The 20,091-nt window shown below is 45.3% G+C and overlaps 1 protein-coding gene across 2 annotated transcripts in view; it reads left to right on the forward strand.

The window, feature by feature from the left end:
* The window catches only part of ME3 (malic enzyme 3, NADP(+)-dependent, mitochondrial), a 215,502-nt gene that overhangs the window by 139,022 nt on the left and 56,389 nt on the right, over window positions 1–20,091 (forward strand). For both annotated transcript variants that reach the window (XM_011938489.1, XM_011938490.1), the window contains exons 5-6: window positions 4,049–4,124; window positions 14,816–14,977. In XM_011938489.1, coding sequence (XP_011793879.1) covers window positions 4,049–4,124; window positions 14,816–14,977 — 238 coding nt within the window. The remainder of the gene's footprint in view (window positions 1–4,048; window positions 4,125–14,815; window positions 14,978–20,091) is intronic.

Here is a 20,091-nt window from a genome sequence, read left to right on the forward strand (position 1 = left end):
AACCCACATGATCCCTTGAACATGATACAACATAGCACACACACAAGTTGCCTTTGTTCCAACTCTCTTCCAGCTTTATTCAACACTTTTCATCCTCACCCCTCAGCTATCATTATCATCATTCATGTATTCATTTTCCATTTCTTCAGAAATTATGCATTGAGTATCTATTATGGACTAAGCTTAGGGATACAGTGGTAAACAATAACAACCAAAATAGATGCACACTTTGCCCTCTGAAGTTCAGTCTAATGAATGGGATGGGGATTATTAATCAAATAGCCACACAAATAAATGTGACAAGTTTGTATATGTAGGGATGGAGTACACTAAGAGCATATAGCAGAGAGCCTCTACTTTGAATTGGAAGTTATCAAGAGCATGAGTATGAATTAACTACAGAGTGAGGAGAAGCATGTGTATTAGGCAGAAGGAATGGTATGTGAACTTGTAATTGCCCAGTGGGTTCTTCTTGCCCACTGTACAGACAAAAGCAATTCACAAAGACCATGGTATTGCAATAAAGGAAGGGTTTAATTAACACAAGGCAGCTGAGAGGAGGGAGTGACTCAGCCTCCTGAGAACTCAGAAGCTAGGGATTTTATGGATAATTTGGTGGGCAGGAGGCTAGCGAATGGGCACTGCTGATTGGTTGGGGATGGAATGATAAGAGTGTGGAAAATGGTTCTTGTGCACTGAGCCCACCTCTGGGTAGGGGCCACAGGACCATTTGAGTCATGAGTCATGGGTCTTGATGGGGTCAGTTGGTTGCCAGAATGCAAAAATCTGTAAAACATCTCAAAAGACCAATCTTGGCCGGGCGCAGTGGCTCACGCCTGTAATCCCAGCACTTTGGGAGGCCGAGGCAGGTGGATCACAAAGTCAGGAGATCGAGACCACGGTGAAACCCCGTCTCTACTAAAAATACAAAAAACTAGCCGGGCGTGGTGGCGGGCGCCTGTAGTCCCAGCTACTCAGGAGGCTGAGGCAGGAGAATGGCATAAACCCGGGAGGCGAAGCTTGCAGTGAGCCGAGATCGCGCCACTGCACTCCAGCCTGGGCGACAGAGCGAGACTCCGTCTCAAAAAAAAAAAAAAAAAAAAAAAAAAAGACCAATCTTAGGTCCTGCAATAGTGATGTTATCTATAGAAACAACTAGGGAAGTCAAAAATCTTGTGACCTCAAGCCACATGGCTGCTGAGCAGTAAGGGATTATAGAAACTATGCCTACATTTTAGCAGAAGTCAGGCCCTTTCCATAATCCTAATCTTGTGGCCCTTCCTTAGTCTTACAAAGGCAGTTTCAGCCCACAAAACTGAACAAAGAAGGGATCAGTTTCAGGGAGACACTATTATCACACTTGCTTCAAAGTTAAATTAGAAACTAAATTCCTCCCATGGTTAGCCTGGCCCCATGCCCAATAATCAGTGAGGGCAGCCAGCCTGCAAGACTAGAAGCAACATGAAGACAGCCGTGCTAGATTTCTCTCACTGTCATAATCTTTGCAAAGGTGATTTCAAAGTAGCACTGGGGTAGGAAGAACATGGCACATAAAGGAATAGAAAAAGACCAGTGTGGCTGAAGAATGTGGAGTGAGAAGAGGAGTGGAACAAGATGAAGTAAGGAAGTTGGCAAGAGCCAGACAAGATTCTGTAGGCATGTTGAGGACTTTGGTCTTTATTCTATTTTTAGCACAAGAAGTAAAACAATGAGTCATTGATTTCAAGAACATCACTCTCACTAGCATATAGAAAATAGATAGGAGAGAGGCAAGAGTGGATGTTACAAAGTTATTGCAGCACTTCAGGCAACAGATATTGGAAGGCTGGATAAAGGAGGTAGTGTTACTGATGAAAGAAGTGTTTGAACCAGGAGTTATTGAGAAAGTACAAATGAAAACCTTGGCAATGGGTTGTACAAAAGAAGGGAGGAGACTATCAAGGATGATTTCAAGGGGTTGGAATTGTTAAATTAGATATGTAAGGGGAAATATTCACTGAGAAAGGGAGTAGGAAAGAGAATCAGTTTTGTCTTGAGTCTTTGTTTTGTCTTGTATTTGAGTCATAATATTGGAAGATTAGATGATAAATTTGTTTTGGTACATGCTAAGTTTGAAGTACCTTTGAGGTATGCACAGGGAAGTGTCAGGTAGGCAGTTAAATAAAAGGTCTAGTGCAGTGGCTCTAAAATCAGGGATAATTTTTTTCCTCCAGGGGACATTTGCCAATGTCTGGAGATATTCTTGGTTGTCACAATGTAGTGAGAGGTGCTACTGGTATCTGGAAAGTAGAGGCCAAGAATGTTGCCAAATATGCTGCAATGTACAGGACAACCACACCCCTCACAGCAAAGAATTATCCAACCCAAAATGTCAATAGTGCCAAAGGTGAGAAACGCTGATCTATAGATATTTGAGAGTCATTGGCCAAAAGCCTTGGGTATTGATAAGATCACAAATAGAAAGAATAAGAATAAGAAAAAAAGTGGGATAGTACAGATTTTTGAGGAACTTTAATGCATAATGGCTGGATGACTTACCCAACATAAGAGACTGAGAAGGAACAGCAAAGAAGTAGGAGGAAACCTCAAAGAAAATGGGGTCACAAAAGACAAAAATTGGGTAAGGGAGTGATGAAAAGTGTTGGATGCTACCAAGAAGACAAAGGAAATGGGGACTGATGAGTGTCCATTGCATTTAGGAATGTGAAGGTCATTGGTAGCCTTTGAAGAGCAGTTTTGGTAGCATGATGTTGAGAAAAGGCATACTGCAGTGGGTTGAGGAATGAATGGGAGATGGACAAATGGAAGCAGTTAGTGTAGGCAATACTTTTAGGAAGTTTGGCAATGGAAGGGAGTGAAAGAACAGTTCTGGCAAGAAATATGGAGGCCAAGAACAGTTTGGGGTTCAGTGGTGTTCTTGTAGTTGTTTTATTTTGTTTTAATTTTTTTATTATGGAAAATTTCTAACATATATAAAGTAAGCAGAATATTATAATGGGCTTCAGTGTACCCTAGATTCTATGGACTCTGGATTCTGTTTTATTTCTCAGATGACTAATGTTTGTTCTAGGAGGGAGTTGATTTGGCTGGACTCAAATTCCCAACTCTGTCTCTCCTAATCAGCAATAACTGAAATCTCTGCTTGGTTCTTTCAGATTCCAGCTGTACTTATTATTTGCCAGTCCCCCTGTGTGTACATAGTTTAGTGGTCAGCCAATAATTTGGGTAGATTTGGGAGTTTATCTTTTCTGTGGCTTGTCCCCTTCCAGAATCCACCCCCTCTTCATTTCCTGGCTTCTCTTCTAGCCCCAGCTCTATTATCTGATACATCAAGCTATTAAGACTTTGGCCTCTGTTGCCCCAAGTTGCCTGCAGATTGGACTGCCTTCAGGCAAAAAGCTGCAAACTTGCAAATCCCAAAAGGTATAATTCCTGCTTTCAAAGCTTGATTCCCCTCCAGTATCTCTCTGATCTTGGCCAACCCCCATTGCCTTCACGCGCGTGCACGTGTGTGTGTGTGTGTGTGTGTGAGAGAGTGTGTGTGTGTGTGATGATGGAGTAGCTCAAGACTGTCACTCACCCCTCTTCCTATCCCCAGCTCCATCCCCCACTGCAAGAACCTCATGCACATGTGTCTGAACATCCCAACTCACATGTCCAAGTTTCAGTCATGGACTCAGCCCTAGGGATCCAGCCACTGCAGTGTGGTCTGTACTTGGGAGGAGGGACCTGGAGAAGAGGCTGTCCCTCTTCCAGTCCCTGGAATCAGCCTTGGGGCCATTCGGTCAGGGAATTCTGGTATCCTGGGTATTGGTCTAGAGGAAGGAAAGAAGGGCACAGACTCTGGGAAGCACAGGCTCCAGGCAGGCACACCCCTTGGCCCCATGGACTCCTTGCCCTGTGGAGAGAAGCAGTTGGAAGAAAGCCTGAGGATGACCCTCTAAACTGCTGGGGCTCTGGGCAGGAGACTACCTAGTACTATGGACTTTGCTCAGTTCCTAGTCTGACTGCCTGGTTTCTCTGTGTGTACATGTTTTGTTTCTCTTAGTGGACTGTTCATCACCATTCATGACAAGGGCCATCTTGCAACAATGCTGAACTCTTGGCCAGAGGACAATATTAAGGTATGATCCCATTTTCATTGCTATTTAATAATTGTTGGGTGAATCCTTTCAGCCTGAACCAGAGTCATTTCCAGCTATAAAATGAGCCATTATGACACTGAAGGCAGCATACTACCACCCATTCCTAAGCCACAGACCTGTTATAGCCAAGTACAAACACACCACAGAGCAGAGGTTTGCATGAAGCAGGCATCCATGTGACATCGCCCTTCATTATTGTGATTATTAGTCTGAAGATATGTTCAGCATGTGTTGAGTCCCTGCTAAATATATGGTGTCAGTTTCCATAGTAGACACAGAGAGAAATCAGGCATAGACCTTCTTCTCAAGTAGCTGACATGTTATGCGGAAAATAAGCCAAAGGCACAAAAGGCTAACAAGGTGGTACTTGTCCAGAGATAAATAAAGTACACGAAAAGAACTGAGGGTGTTCTTCTAGAGGCAATGATGATTTTTAGCCTGAGGAGATTCTGGGATGACTTCATGGGGGAAGTGACAGTGGAGCTAAGCCTTGAATTTAGGGGTAGGCTGTGGACAGTTAGGTAGTGGAGAGACTAGGCTGTGGAGTGAGGACATTCTGCACCAAGAGTAAAAGCCTATGATGGACAATATCTTCACACTTGGGTCTGTGTACCCCGGGTGTACACAGCAGTGTGGGGGTGGGGATGTGGGACATAAATGTAGAGTGACAAAATAAACCTGCCACTTCTTCCAGGAGCATCCATTTTACTCAAAAATTTAAGAAGAAACCATTTCTACATACCAAACAACATACATTATAGAATGCAAAAGTTGCCTTAAATTTTTTTTTTTTTTTTTTGAGACAGAGTATCACTCTGTTATCCAGGCTGGAGTGTAGTCATGGATTATTGCAACCTCAATCTCCTGGGCTCAGGTGATCCTCCCACCTCAGCCTCCCCTATAGTTGGGACTACAGGCATGGGGCCACTATGCCTGGGTAATTTTGTGTGTGTGTGTGTTTTTTTTTTTTTTTTTTTTGCAGAGATGGGGTTTACCACGTTGCTTTGGCTGGTCTTGAACTTCTGGGCTCAAATGATCTGTCCATCGAGGCCTCCCAAAGTCCTGGGATTACAGGCATGAGCCACCATGCCTAGTGATGTTAATTTTTATATATAAAACATGCAAATTTGTAGAAATGTATTAGCCTCTGGCTAAATCCCCAGATCTCCTCCTGCTATAGAGATATCTATGGAGGAGTTTGAGGGGTTCTGGTATCTAAGATCATTGTTGCTTCTGAAACAATATGGGTGAGGCAAAAATGCAGAACATCCACTGGCTGGTGGGTGAGGGCATTTTTGGCACCTGAGCTGGGGAGGTGTTGGTGCTGACCAAGTATAGTACAAGGAACTCTCAGGGCCAATGAGTGCTCACATCACCCTGCCTTGCCTGGGAGGCTGTGGTACTCCAACACATCTACTCTGGAAGAGCTCCCTGGAGATTCAGACACAGAAAAGGTATACGGGCCCGTACTTGAGGAGCTCGAAGTCTAGTTAGAAAGCCTCATCCAGAAACAATGACAGTACACTGTGTCTCTGCTGCCAACGAGAGAACCATGCACCTCTCTCTCTTTTTCCCTGCCCATTCCCTGAGCTCCTCCACCCTTCTCCACTGGACACCAAATACAGTTTCTTTCTATCTACCTCTCTTTGTGTCCCACCCACTCCTGGCTCTCTCCAGGGAATTATATTATTTAAAAACAGACCAGGTTGGGGACAGAACCTTGACCCTCAGGAGCCAGGCTCGAGCCACAGCCAAGGCCCTGGGACTTTAGTCCTCGCTCGTTTTTTGCATCTGTGTCTGGGTATCATTTTGCCTTGTGCTTCTCCCTCCTGCTTATCTGCTTCATCTTCAGTTATATGTCCTGCAGGCCCTGCAGGTTTTGGTCCCAGGCCCGGAGAAGCAAGTTTCCAGAGCATGTCTAGCATGAATCTATAATAAAACCTTGAGGACATTAAGGGAAGCCAGCTTACTGGATGGACTAATCTTAGTGGATATGCTGCTGGGGTCCTGTAAAGTTACCTCTTTCACTCACTTTCCTGGACAGTTCAACCATGGGGAAACCTTGGACACAGGAGGCACTCAGTAGATGCCTACAGAGTTGAATGAATTCAGTTGATAGACATACTGAGCATCTTCCATGTCACAGATACTGTGCCGGGAGGTTCTCCACTAATATATTTGGTGCTTTTCTGCAAATTATGAGGAACTAGAATGAATGATGAAAAGGTAGCTCTGTTTAACAAAAAGGCACCCTTTCCTCCAAGCTGACACAGGGACTTGGTGAGGGAATCATGGACTGGATTTCAGGTTTCAATTGTTCCTCTTATCAGGGCACAACTGTATCAAGGGCCTTACTGTGAGGGATGCAAAATGAGAAAAACATGGACCCTGCCCTCAAATTGCCTCGTATTGTGGTTAAGAAACCAAGATGTAAATTCAAAACAGAACCTTAGGAGCTAAATAGCTATTGACTTAATAACATATTTTGAGAACCTTCTATATACTGAACGCTAATTGCCAAAGAGATGGTGACCACAACTGTTGTGATTTTAGAGGAAGAGAAACAGGGCTTTGGGCACCCTGGAAGAGGTAGGACTCCAGCAGTCCCCAAATAAGAGAGATATCCAGAGCCTCTAAGGAGAATGTTAAGTTGCCTGAGCACATCTGGGCCTGTAATACTGAATTCAGTTGCATTCAACCATCTTTTAGAAAACATCTATTCTGGAAGAGCTCCCTGGAGGTTCAGATACAGAGAATGTATACGGGCCCATACTCAAGGAGCTCAAAGTCTAGTTAGAAAGACTGATTCAGAAACAGTGACAGTACACTGCATCTGTGCTGCCAAACAGAGGACCCCAGAGGACAAGGAGCAGACAGGTGACTGACTGCCCACCCACCCTGTGGTTCCGCAGAGTACACAGGTGAGTGCCTGGGACCACCTCCATCCTTTATTCCTGTCTCACTTTGAAGAAACCTGGAGATCAGTCCCAGTGACTGTGTAGAGGAATCAGACCAGACTTTGCAATAAGACAGCCCCGGATTCTGGCCTTGAAGCTTCACTTACCTGCTGCGTGTACCGATATTCTCTCTGAGCTTTGCTTTCCTATTGTGAGGATTAACTATGATAAAGTCTATACACATCGAAGGGCACTTGAACAGATACTGTCATCACTGGAGGTGGTGAAGGCAGCTGTAGCCCATACAGCAGTGCAGGCAGGGCCTGAGGGGGCTCCCTTACCTGGGAATCACAGGCCACAAATGAGCAATCAAACGATTTGACCCCTAGACATATTTGATTTGGCTGTTAGTGGTTTTCTAACATTTTGAATTTGTAGGCAACATTTTTCAATCAGGAGATTTCATGAGAAATATATATCCAAGGACTTGGATTTCTGGCTTCTCTGGAAAAGCCAGGAGCTCTGAATATTGGGCCTGTAGTTTGGCATGTAAGTAGGTCCACTGGAGCTGATTGGACTGCCTGTGGCTTACCCCGGACCCCTCCTTGCCCTACTCACTGGCCTTTATCTGGAGGTTCCTCTCCCCCCACCCCCAGGGTGCCCTTTCAAAGGTTTAGAATTTCCAAGCCACAGTCTTTCTTGTTTTCTGATGTGTATTTTCCAGTTATTTTAGAAAGTGGAGAGGAAGGTCTCCCTACCTAGGTAGGGAATCTCTGCTCATTATTCTTTCATAGCACTTGGGAACTGATGCAGAACCTCTCCTTCACTACTTCATTCTATTCCCACAGTCACTGGGAGAAGTTGGACTAAGGATATCTGAAACCCCCAATGTGGGTCCTGAAGAATGTGTAGGAGTAAGACCGGGCGGGCGTGGTTCACGCCTGTAATCCCAGCACTTTGAGAGGCCGAGGCGGGCGGATCACTTGAGGTCAGGTGTTTGAGACCAGCCTGGCCAACATGGTGAAACCTCATCTCTACTAAAAACACAAAAATGAGCTGGGCATGGTGGCAGGCACCTGTAGTCCCAACTGCTCAGGAGGCTGAGCAGGAGAATCACTTGAACCCGGAAGGCAGAGGTTGCAGTGAGTCTTGTGCCACTGTACGCCATCCTGGGCAACAAGCAAGACTCTGTCTAAAAAACTAGCAAACAAACAAACAAAGGGCCGGGCATGGTGGCTCATGCCTGTAATCGCAGCACTTCGGGAGGCTGAGGTGGGCAGATCACCTGAGGTCAGCAGTTCAAGACCAGCCTGGTCAACATGGTGAAACCCTGTCTCTTCTAAAAATACAAATAGTTGGGCATGGTGGCACGCACCTGTAGTCCCAGCTTCTCGGGAGGCTGAGGCAGGAGGATCACTTGAGCCTGGGAGGCAGAGGTTGCAGTGAGCTGAGATCGGGCCACTGCATTTCAGTCTGGGTGAGAAAGTGAGATCCTGTCTCAAAAAAAAAAAAAGAAAAAAAAGACTGTATAGGATTGTGTCTTTTGTCAGATGAGCAAGCTGAGGTTAAGTGACTTGTCTGAGGTTACCCACAATTAAGTGTTGGTGCCCAGCCCAGAGCTGTGGTCCTAAATCACTTCTCCAGCAGCTGCTAATTGGCAGAGACAGAGTTTTTCAAGGTATACGTATCTTTAGACCTGTTGCTAGCTGCTTGCCTAGAGAAGAGGAGTGGTTTAGAGGAGCTTCTGAATCGACTCAGAAAGTAAAAAATGACTTTCTGTGGTTTCCCAGCAAGAAAGTGGAGTTGAAAACTGCAGTGTAAGAAAAGTAGGCTGTGAGGGAAATGGGGCCAAAGCCCAGGGCTGGGGAGACCACGAAGTTTTGTGGGACTTGCTTTTCAGGAAGGAGGGGGCGGACCAGGCCAGGCTGCCTTGAGCTGTCCAGCGTAAATCACAAAGAGGAGTGAGAACTGCTTTTCTGACTCTTTCCCACAGTGGTCACTGCCTGGAGCCTATAGGAAGGTCCAGCTGAGAATAGCCTCCTCCCTAACAGTTTTCCCAAGCTCCTAAATCTCTCCCTCACCCGAGTCCCAGGAGCTTCGCAGGAGGAGGTGCTGAGAGCCAAGGGATCCTCCTCTGCTACTGGGTACATCCTCTGTAAACAGTCACTTAGGTTTTTACACTTAGAGCAGATTGCTAGTGCCAAGTGCCTACCTACCATGCATTGGCCCACTTTGTGTTAAAGCCCACTCTGTGCTTATTTTCAGAGGTTAGAATTCCTGAAAAACAGTCTCAGAGACATATTAGGGAGTGCTCTTGTGTCGGTCAACACTTGTGGGAAGGAAGGAAATAGGATAGAGCAGAAGGAGAGGTTGGGCTGCAGTAAGATCTCAAGCAAGGTTCCACTGAGCCCCTGAGGAGGCTCTGGAGCTGGGATGGCCCTTCAAAGGCATCCAGAAGTGAGGCAGCGGAGTGAACCTTTAGATTCCTGTATTGGGCTGCCCTTGGAAGGAGGTGTGGCTTTGGGCAAGGTGGCTCTTTTCAGTAGAGGAAATTCCCCTAAGTGGACTGATATCCAAGGATACAGCTGGGAAAATAACTCTTTCATTCCTGCAGGAGGATCTGGGCAGCACATCATCGTATCCACCTCATGCGGTATGATGCCAAGTGCTCTACATAGATTAACTCATTTTCATGGCATTTTCATGGCATTTCATGGATTTTCATGGCAACCCAGTAAGAGGTAGGGACTATTGTTATCCCCATTTTCTAGACAAGGAAGCTGAGAGGTTAGGTTCTTTGCAAGGGAGGAGTGGAACCAAGATTTGAAACTAGGAAGTGTGCATTATTTTTGTTGTGGAAAGAGAGAGAGGGAGAAGCAGAAGAAGAAAAGGAGGAGGGGGAGGATAAAAGGTAAGATGAGAAGGAAGGATGAAACAAAAGGAAGAGGAAGAAGAGGGTTGTATAAACAGTGCTGTATGTTTATACGATAGCTACAAATCCAAGGAAGCTCCAGAGCAAGCAAGGACATTTGATCGTCAGGTCAGTCTTGGGTCAGTCCCATTGGGTTCACCCAAACTAAAGGGTGTGGGCAATAATTCAGAAAAGGCCTTAGGTGTGAGGCAGGTGGGCAAAGGAAGAATATGGCACAGCATTCCACAAACCTCCCCATAGTCATAGAGAGACAGGGGAGTTATGAATTATAAAACTCTTCCAAACAAGGAAAATGTGATTCTGTTTTTCTAGAAAAGGTTGCTTGGCTTTAAAGCTCAAGAATGCTGCCCAGGTTTGCCCTCAGCCTTTTGACAATTTACAGAACTAGTGGCTCCCAGCATAAGGTCCATTGATGTTACGAAAAACAGGGTGCAGTGTCTTCTCTCTAAACTTGTTAATCCACAGCAGGTCTGAACTCTGTTCAGTGCCGAAGACACTTTGTTCTCTCCGCTGCATCCATCACATTGCCCGCCATGTGTGAGTGCGTATCACATTACAGACACCAAGTTCAGTGCTGATGAATCAAAGATGACACAACCCATTACTGGCCCCAGAAGAGCTTCAAGCGACTGTGAAGCACAAGGAAATGTACAACTGTAATACAAGGAAGAGAATGATAGGTTTTGTAGGTGAGGAAAATGCTGTGGGAATTCAGAGAAGGAAGTGAAAAAATTCAGAAGGGAAGCTTCATGGAAGGAAATGCTTTTTGAACTGTTCCTTGAAACATACAAGGGTGGTAAGATTTGTATCAAGGAGATAAAGAAATCAAGAAGTAAAATACCATGTATCCAAGAAAGTACAAGCCTTGTGCAAAATTGGAAATATTTCAGTTTGGATGGAGCATGGAAAGAATAAAGGGGAAATTCAAAGGGCAGCTTGGGCCTAGCCCATGGAAGGCTTTAGGTGCCAGTCTAAGATGTTTGGGCTTTGTTTTACAGACATTGGGAACCATTAGAGATCTGGGGGCAAGAAAGTGATATATCTGGGTGTGCTTCGGAAAAAATGAAATGGAATGGGGAAAATCCAGTAGAGAGACCAGTCAGGAGAACTGGAGTCAGGAGAACACTGCAATGGCTCAAGTGAAGATGGATGATCCGATCCGAGGCAGTAGCAATAATATGAAGATAATGGAACAGATGTTTAAAATAGGGAGCAGGCACAATCAGCAGAACTTGGTGACCAATTGGCTGTGGTTGACTAACAGAGAAGAATCAAAGAAGACTGGACGTTTTTGAACTTGGAAGATACAGGGTAACAGAGAGCAGGAGGACAGCAGAGTAAAAAGGATCAAAAGGAGTAAGAGGGAAAAGAGGATTCCTTTGGTTAGGGAATAGTGGGATTTGGGAAGAGTACTGGACATTTGAGTGGCAATGTCCAGCAGACAGTTATCTACAGGTATCATCTACTTAGAGAGGACAGTAGGAGCCGCAGCAATGGATGAGGATGCCAGGGTTAAAGCTGTTAAGTTTTGCATGGCCAGACTTTCTTAAATATTGCATTTGCCAAGGTCTCCCCTTGGTTTCTTTTTCATTCATTCATTTAACAGATAATTATTGCATGGTCTTTCTGTGTTAATGTTAAACTGGAGAGATCAGAAATAATTTCAAAGTCTGAGATGTAATCTTTGCCCTAAATAATCATCGTCATTACAATCATAAGAGTAGCAACCATTTATTCATCATTCTTACTTTATACAAGGCACCAGGTTAAAATGAGACATATGTTATTTTATTTCATCATTACAACAACCTGAGGAGTTAAGTATTATTATTATTATACCCATTTTATGGAGAATTGAAGCTCAGAATAGTTATCTATTTATCTAAAATTACACATGGCACATCATCAAGGATCCTAGATTCAAAAACTGGTTATCAGACTCCAAAGCACCTGCCATTAACCGCTAAGGCTGTTTGGTAAGATAAAGTGTGCATTTTAAAACAAAGTTAATAACAACCCAGCTGCTTTCACCATCAAAGGATTAAATAACACCTTGTGCAGGTCTTGGCAGGCAGTGGGTCCTTAATACATGCTTGCGAAAGGCAGGCAAGCGGACAGGAAGGGTATGTGGTAGATATGGCAATTCAGGGGAAGGAGAAATTTCAGTAGATTATAATGAGCAGAATTTATGCTGCTGAAGAATGGGGAGAAGGACCCTCCAGGAGAAAGGAATAGACAGGTTGAGATGGAGAGGTGGTAGGCAAATTCATAGTGTGTCTGGGAAGAATGAGAAGGCCAGCACAGCCAGAGAAGGCAATTGTGTACAGATGTGTAGCAGGAAATCAGTTTCAGAAGGTCGGTTGGATGCAGATCATTAAAGAGTTAAGTATTTTGGACTCTATTCTACAGACAGTTCAAAGTCACTAAAGGTCTTTGAGCCTGGGAATGGCATAATGAAAATGGGCTTTTAACACAATGAATCTGACATTGGTTGGCAGGAGAGAATGGAAGGAAAGAAGGTGAGAGGCAAGCAGTCTCGTTGTGAAACTGTTGCAATAACTCAACTATAACCATGGTAGGATTGCGGGTGGACAGTAGATGGAGGTGAGACACTCATTCAGAGGAGCTGGGCATGCAGTAGAGTGCCCTGGGACATGTCCAGGCTGGGAGAGTGCCACTGCAGAGCCCTGTCACCATCCTAGGGTTGTGGGGATAACAGCCTGGAGTAGCAGATTTCCTCTGCTTAACTTCATGTCACTCACTGCCCCTTCAGCACAGAGAAGGATTCTGAGAGAATGGGAACCATAATAAGGAAGTTCTAATTAGGAGAGATGATAGAAAAATGCCCAGAGTTGGACACGCAGGGGCAGCATGAGGGTATAGTCTCCAACAGGGAGAGCTACCAAGAGGAGGTCAGATGCAGGCTGCAGAGAGGGTGGCGCCAAAGCAGGGCAGGACTTTGCCAAGATCACACGCACTTTACCCCAGCCAGTTGGGGTGGTAGAAGGAGCCCTGAACCAGGAACCTTGCCCTGTCACATTCACTAGCAAGATGACCTTGCTAAGTCACCTAATCTTTTAAGATAACTGATGGGGAAACATCCAGCCAGTGCCTGGCATGTGGCCGACACTTAACAAATATATGGAGGAAATAAAGGTTTCTGTTTGCTCACCTGTGAAGCAGAGATAACAACCTCAGATCCACCTACCTGCCCAAGTTATGGGGAGGGTCACATGAGATGCAGTCTGTGAGCACTCTCCACAGAGGCAGTCGACCAATCTAAGGGAGAATATCATGATTTTCATGGATCTCTTGCACTCTCCAGAGACCCCTTTCCAGAAGCAGAGAAGTGTTTTTAAAACTGTCTACACCTATTTCCACTAAAAGAGAGAGAATAGAAGTGAGAAGAAACCATAAGCCCTTCCTCTTCCAGGGAAAGAAGGGGTCTTCACCTCTTTACCCCAGTGCCTAGCAATGTACCTTCATGGATTTAACCAAACCCTATGGTCCCCATAGCCCATCAGGACATGTGTAGAGTGGATCCAAAGCCAGGTTCCAATGAAGGGATGAGGGACCTATAAACTTAACTGTTGTAGAGATAGAGAGAGCTGGCGCTGGTGAGCAGATGAGAGTGGCCTACAAGCAACTTCACCGTTACCCTGAGGGGCTCTCCTTGACCAGACATTCAAGGCCTTTCACAGTCTGACTCCTGCCTGACTTTCCATTCTTTCCCTTCCTGCAACCTACACCTCCTCGTTCCCCAAACACACCCTACCTTCTCTCCACCCCCAGCACCTCTACCCTGGACTTTAACTTTCTTTTGTATCAAATGCCCTTCTCCCGACCCATGCCCCACAATCTCCACCTGTCCAAGGTAGGGCCTGTGTGTCCCTTCACCCATGAAGGGTTACCCTCCCATCTTCTAATCTCTGCCACCCTGTATGCTATTCTGCTGCAGTCCGGCTTCCCTCCCAGAATCACAATTATTAATATACACATTCCATCTCTCCTTTGGCCCATTAATCCTTTAAGGACTGGGTCTGTGCATGTTTGTTTTTGTAGATGTGCAAACTGAAGCTCCCCGAGAATTTGTCACAGTGTCTTATGCAAAGTAGGTGCTTCATAAATATGCATTACATGAATAAAAGAATATCCATTATAATAATACAATTATTCCTCTCATCACCATCAGCTTCATTCACATCTATTAATTCACAGTAGGTAAGCCTTGAAGTAGCACGACAGCTAGTACATCAGCAATTCTTTGCCAAATGCAAAAGGTAAATCCCAGTGCAGCTTGAAACTCTTCCTGATTTCATGTGCAATAATGATCCTAGAAGATGTCACAAGGAGTCCTGTTCTTTGCAAATCGGATTTTTCATAATCCAGGAGTAGGTCGGAGAGCATTTAGATTAGCCTCTAAATCCTGGAGCTGTAGCAGCAGCACGAACACTCATTTTTCCTTTTCTCTTTTAATTATGCCCTTCCCTCCCCACCACCCCAAGTCTCAGGCTGAGAGTGTCTGTTTAGTTTCCTTGAGGAAGAGTCAAGTGACTTGATGTGGTTTCCCTCTAGCTGTTTCTGCAGCCCCCACCCGAAGCTCAGAATGCAAGGCAGGCATCTTTCTGTCATCTTCTCAGTAGGGTTTCTCACCAGCCTGCCAGGAAGGACCGGCCACCTGCAGGTGAATAAATGCTCTGCCCTTATCCCAGACAAACTCTTCCACACCAGCAAAGTCGGTGGGCATCCAGTCACCAAGCCTGATGGGCCGGGGCTGCTAACATGAGCACTCTGTCGCGGGAAGTGCTGTCCCTGATTGATGGTGCCCTGCTGTTTTTCAGGCCGTGGTGGTGACTGATGGGGAGCGCATCCTGGGCCTGGGAGACCTGGGCTGCTACGGTATGGGCATCCCTGTGGGCAAGCTGGCCCTGTACACAGCGTGCGGAGGAGTGAACCCACAGCAGTGCCTCCCTGTGCTGCTGGATGTCGGCACCAACAATGAGGTAACACACTGCCCAGGCCAGGAGCTCTGGGGTCAGAAGGTGGCAACTGAGACAGGGTGAGGAGCATGTGTGTGGGTGGTTAGATCTACACAGCAAGGGGCTATTTCTTTCTTGGCATCCCCTTGACCAGGGCACTCCTCCTACACAGTTGTGGAGTAGAGGACCTTCTTCCCTGGTTGCCCACCCCTAGCTCCATTCTGTTCCCTCTCCCACTCCTGGGTCCCCTTGATCCTCTGCCTCTATGAGGCCCTCTATACCCACAATGACCCTTTGCTTGGGCTTCCTTCCTCTTTGACCCCCATTACCCCATGCAATTTCCATTTCCCCTGAGGTGGGAGTGACCCCTGGGCTGTGTTTTTTAACACTCTCAAGGCAGTCTTCTGCCCCAATGGAAGGATTAGAATTCAAAGTACCAGGTGCCAAAATGTCTGACTCAGACAGGTGAGATCCTACAGCTGCACGATTCCTAGCAGTTTGTGGTTTAAGGAGTTCAGGCCCCAGCCAAGGGTTTCCTTGCTCTGGGAACCACCACGGGCATGTCTGTGATTCGCAGTTCTGTCTCTGTGTCAGAAAACATGAAAAAATATCCAAGGATTCCCTCTTAATGATATTTATCTTTGAGATCAGTGCATGTTCATCTTTTCAAAATTGAGGCCGGGCACAGTCACTCACGCCTGTATTCCCAGCACTTTGGGAGGCCGATCGGGGCGGGATCACCTGAGGCCAGGAGTTTGAGACCAGCCTGATCAACATGGTGAAATCCCATCTCTACTAAAAATACAAAAATTAGCTGGGTGTGGTGGCACACACCTGTAATCCCAGCTACTGGGGAGGCTGAAACAGGACAATCCCAGGAGAACCTGGGAGGCAGAGCTTGCAGTGAGCTGAGATCACACCACTGCACTCCAGCCTGGGTGATAGGGCAAGACTCTGTCATAAATAAATAAATAGAGACAATTCAGAGAAGTGTTAAAAATAAGGTATCAGCCACACAACAAGTGCTAATCATTGTTTACATATTGGTATATTTTCTCCCAGCTTTTTTTTTTTTCCATGAACTTACAAAACAAAAGTTATGTTCTTATTATATATGCAGTATTTTATATTTCTTTTTCAAATTTAATTATCTGTCATGAGTTTTCTTTCAGGTCATTAACCATTCTTCCATAGTGTCAGTTTAATAGCTACCTGGTATATCATAATTTGTATAAGAAAACCCCCACAGTTGGGCACTTCAGTTGTTTCTAGTCTTTTTAAAATATAAATTGTGCTCTGAAACCCATTTTTGCAGATGAGTCTTTGTTACTATCTCTGAGTATTTCCTTAGGATAAATTTCTAGAAATGTAAGTATTGAAGCAAAAGGAATGGTCATTTTTTAAATTCTTGATTCACATTGTCAAAAAGTTATTCTTATTTGCATTCTGCAGTGATCTCTCTTAAGAAAATTTGCCAAGACTCTTTACATGGCCTTCCTCTTCCCTAAACACAGTGCATCCGCATTTCTTTTCTTTTCTTTTTTTTTTTTTTTTTTTTTTTTGAGATGGACTCTCCCTCTGTTTCCCAGGCTAGAATGCAGTGGTGTGATCTTGGCTCGCTGTTACCTCTGCTTTCCTGGTTCAAGCAATTCTCCTGTCTCAGTAGCAGGGATTACAGGCATGCACCACCACGCTCAGCTAATTTTTGTATTTTTAGTAGAGATGGGGTTTCACCATGTTGGTCAGACTGGTCTCAAACTCCTGACCTCAAGTGATCTGCCAGCCTCGGCCTCCCAAAATGCTGGGGTTGCAGACGTGAGCCACCATGCCCAGCCCAGGCATCCCCATTTCAAACAAAAGCAAGCACTTTAGATCCTAGTAAGGAATGATGCTTATTCAGGCTTCATCTGCAGATACGATCAAATGATGGAATGGTGGGCAGACCTTGCTTAATAGCTGGGAAATCCTGGGGGTGGGAATGAGATGAGGGAGGGCAAGAAAGTGGGAAAACTATTGGTTTGGGACCTTGGTTCCCAGTACCACGAGCCAGGGACCTTGGTTCCAGTACCATGAAGAGCCAGATAAGTCACTGCACCTCCTTAGACTTAATTCCCTTTCAGTTTATTGAGAGACTAGACCAGAAAGTTACTAAGCATCCTTCAACCTCTAAAACTGCCTGGTCTCCATGTGTCTCCTCACCAGCTCAGGAGACAGGAGGTTGGATCAGGATACATGCTTTACAGCTGCTCATCAAAACCAGTCTTCAAGTTTTGCTCTGCACAGTAATGCCCTACCCCCAGCCAGATATATGAGTTTTGCTGAAATTGTCTTTTGGCCTCACAGAATGCTTCTTTGCAGACATGGATGAGCGCAGCAAACTTTGTTTTATTCTTCCTCTCCAATACCTCCTGCTGTGTTCCAACTGGATTTAATTGAGACCTTCATTCCTTCTAAAAGCTGGCTTTAGGCAAGAATTAGAACAGATTGAGTTTGATTCTGAGGCCACTGCATCCACTGGAAGGTTGCTGGCTGTGCTGGTGAATTGGGATCCTTTGTCATTGAAGGTCCAACACTCAGCAATGATATGCTGAAGTTTAGAGCTGGCTCTAACTTGTAACAAACCCACCAGAAAAAATGACTGGAAGGTAGCAGTAATTGTGGATCAGGCCCTTTTTATGGACCACTCAGTTTAAGCCTTGCAATAACCCTGTGAGTGGAGCATCTGTCATTACCCTGTTTTTTACAGCATAGGAAACTGAGGCCCAGAGAGTTTTATTTGCCCAAGAAGATCTGCTAGAAGAGGCAGGGCTAGGAGCCAAATCCAAGTTTGTGCTCCTCTCCCCATGTTAAATCTGTGCCTAGTTTCTGTTGCTTTGTCAGTAAAGATTTTTTTTCTTGATTTTCAGAATTTTTATTGCTAAAATAAATTTAGAACATTATTCAAAATTTTAAAGAAAAAGAAAATGGTATTTCTCCCACAATGCTGCATTTGTGTTTCTTCCCAATATTTTTCTATGCCTATACATAAAGGTAGTTATTACCTAGGTGTAATCATAATGTAATTTTGTTCTAATTTCTTCAATTAAGATTCTTTTGTGAACACTTTGCCTTAGTTAATAAAAGTTTATTGAGTGTTTAGTGGGTGTCAGGCACCCTGCTGAGCCTGAAGGAGATAAATGTGGGTCAGCCTGAGTAGAATATTCTAGTTGTCAGTGTTTCAACACTGTCACCTAATTAGTCACTTTAATGAGTCGTGTGTCACATCTACTCAAAGCGTCTACTTCTTCTGGTGCTTTAGGCCTCTAGAATCACCTCTTCCTCCTGGATGTAGAGGAGAGAGAACCTCCCCTGGGTCTGCATCTTATGTCAGGGAGGGACCAGAGTACCCCCATCTGGGAGGAGGGAACATGCCCTGATCTGCCCTCTGTATGTGCCCCGGGGGTGAGAGGAAGCCGTTCTTCCCCAGTATATTATTCTCCTCATTTTCAGATAAGGAAACTGAGACTGAAACATGTCAACTACTTACCTCAGGTCCCACAGCTCTAAGTGTCAGAGCTGGGATTGGAACCCAGCTCTCTGGCTCCACAGCTCTCTGGCTCCACAGCTGCCTTGCCCAACATGGTGCACTGCTCCAAGGGGTCTGGTGTTTGCATTATAGACTGGGAAATGGGGGCCGAGAATGGGTGTTTCACACAGGCAGGATCCCATGGACATTCAGAATCAAGTCAGAGGATAGCAATACTGTTTACACCATCCCCTCCAGGGAATGGTGCGCCCTCTCCAGACCCATTTGAGGAAACTCAGGACACAAAATTTTCAAAGTTATAAAGTGACCAACATTAGCAAGATGGTGATTTTTCTCTTTTCAAATGGATTTACTATGTGATCTCCCAACTACACTTCCTTTTTCTTCTTTTTTTTTCAATGAATCTGTTTGCAAGACATTCCCCCCAGAAGTCCCAGGGCACACCTTTTGCTCAGAGCAAGCCTGAGATGTAACAGAGGGAAGCTTGGCCTTTTACCATTTTAATCTCACATGTCCACGCAGGGAGGATGCTGTCATGGGGGATTTTAGTGTCAGAATAACTTGACCATCTGTGTGTATGTCTCCATAAAAACTCCTGAGGCAACAGGAGCTTTAATCACAGTCAAAGACAACACCCCTCCAGGTTTCCTGTTGAAGGAAAACATCTGCTGTCCACAGCCCTGAAACTCTGCGTCACTTTTACCTGCCGACAACAAGGAGATTTGGAAAAATAAATATGTGGGGCCGTGATCCCATGAAGAAAGGACATCCCATGATTAAGTTCCAAGCGGGTAGGGGAAGGGAGTGCCTGCTCAACCTTCCATCGTGGCTGCATGTGAATTGGATTTATTTTGTTTCATCCATATGCAGCCAGTCACAGACTATTCAGGTTAGAAGGCACCTGAGTACCATCTTGTTCAACCCCCTTGTTTTACAGGGGAAAAGAGACTCAGAGCAGAAAGGGCTTCCCCAAGATTTGACTCCAAACCCAGTGCTCATCCCACCCTGTGCTAAGGCAGGGTGGGGGAATCCTGGGGGATGGGGCTTGGCTTTAAAATGACCCTGCTGAGCCTTGGAGGTCTTCTCCTGGCAGAAGTCTTGAGCCTCTATGAATTCACCTCAGAAGGAGATGCTGTGTGATCTTCTGGAACTGAAGAATGGGAGGAGGGAGGGGAGTCATGTCTGCTTAGGGAAACAAGCATCAGCAGAGCCTGGTAAATAGTGCTTTGGGTGTTACTGGATTGCCAAGGAAGCATGGAGTTGACAGCCAGGCTGGGTGTTGCAGACTTTCTTCTACCTTGCAAGATTATCAGGCTGGGTGTTGCAGGGTTTCTTCTACCTTGCAAGATTATCATTATTTAGCCTTCACCACGTGGTGCCATCATAGAGCTCACTCTCTACACATGTGTAACCTATGAGGATGCCCTTGCTAGGATCTTTGTAGCTTACCCCAGGCTTAGCTGAGCTTCCCAAGGAATGAGTGGTAGGTGGGACTGCCACTGTAAGGAGAAAGCATGCTGTGCCCACAGCATGAATCCAATCCTGTGACCTCCCAGACCCCCAGGTTCCCTGAGTAATATCACAGCATGCCTGTTGCTATGCAAGATAAATA

The sequence above is a fragment of the Colobus angolensis genome, unplaced genomic scaffold (genome assembly GCF_000951035.1).
Source record: "Colobus angolensis palliatus isolate OR3802 unplaced genomic scaffold, Cang.pa_1.0 Scaffold174, whole genome shotgun sequence".
Taxonomy (NCBI): Eukaryota; Metazoa; Chordata; class Mammalia; order Primates; family Cercopithecidae; genus Colobus; species Colobus angolensis.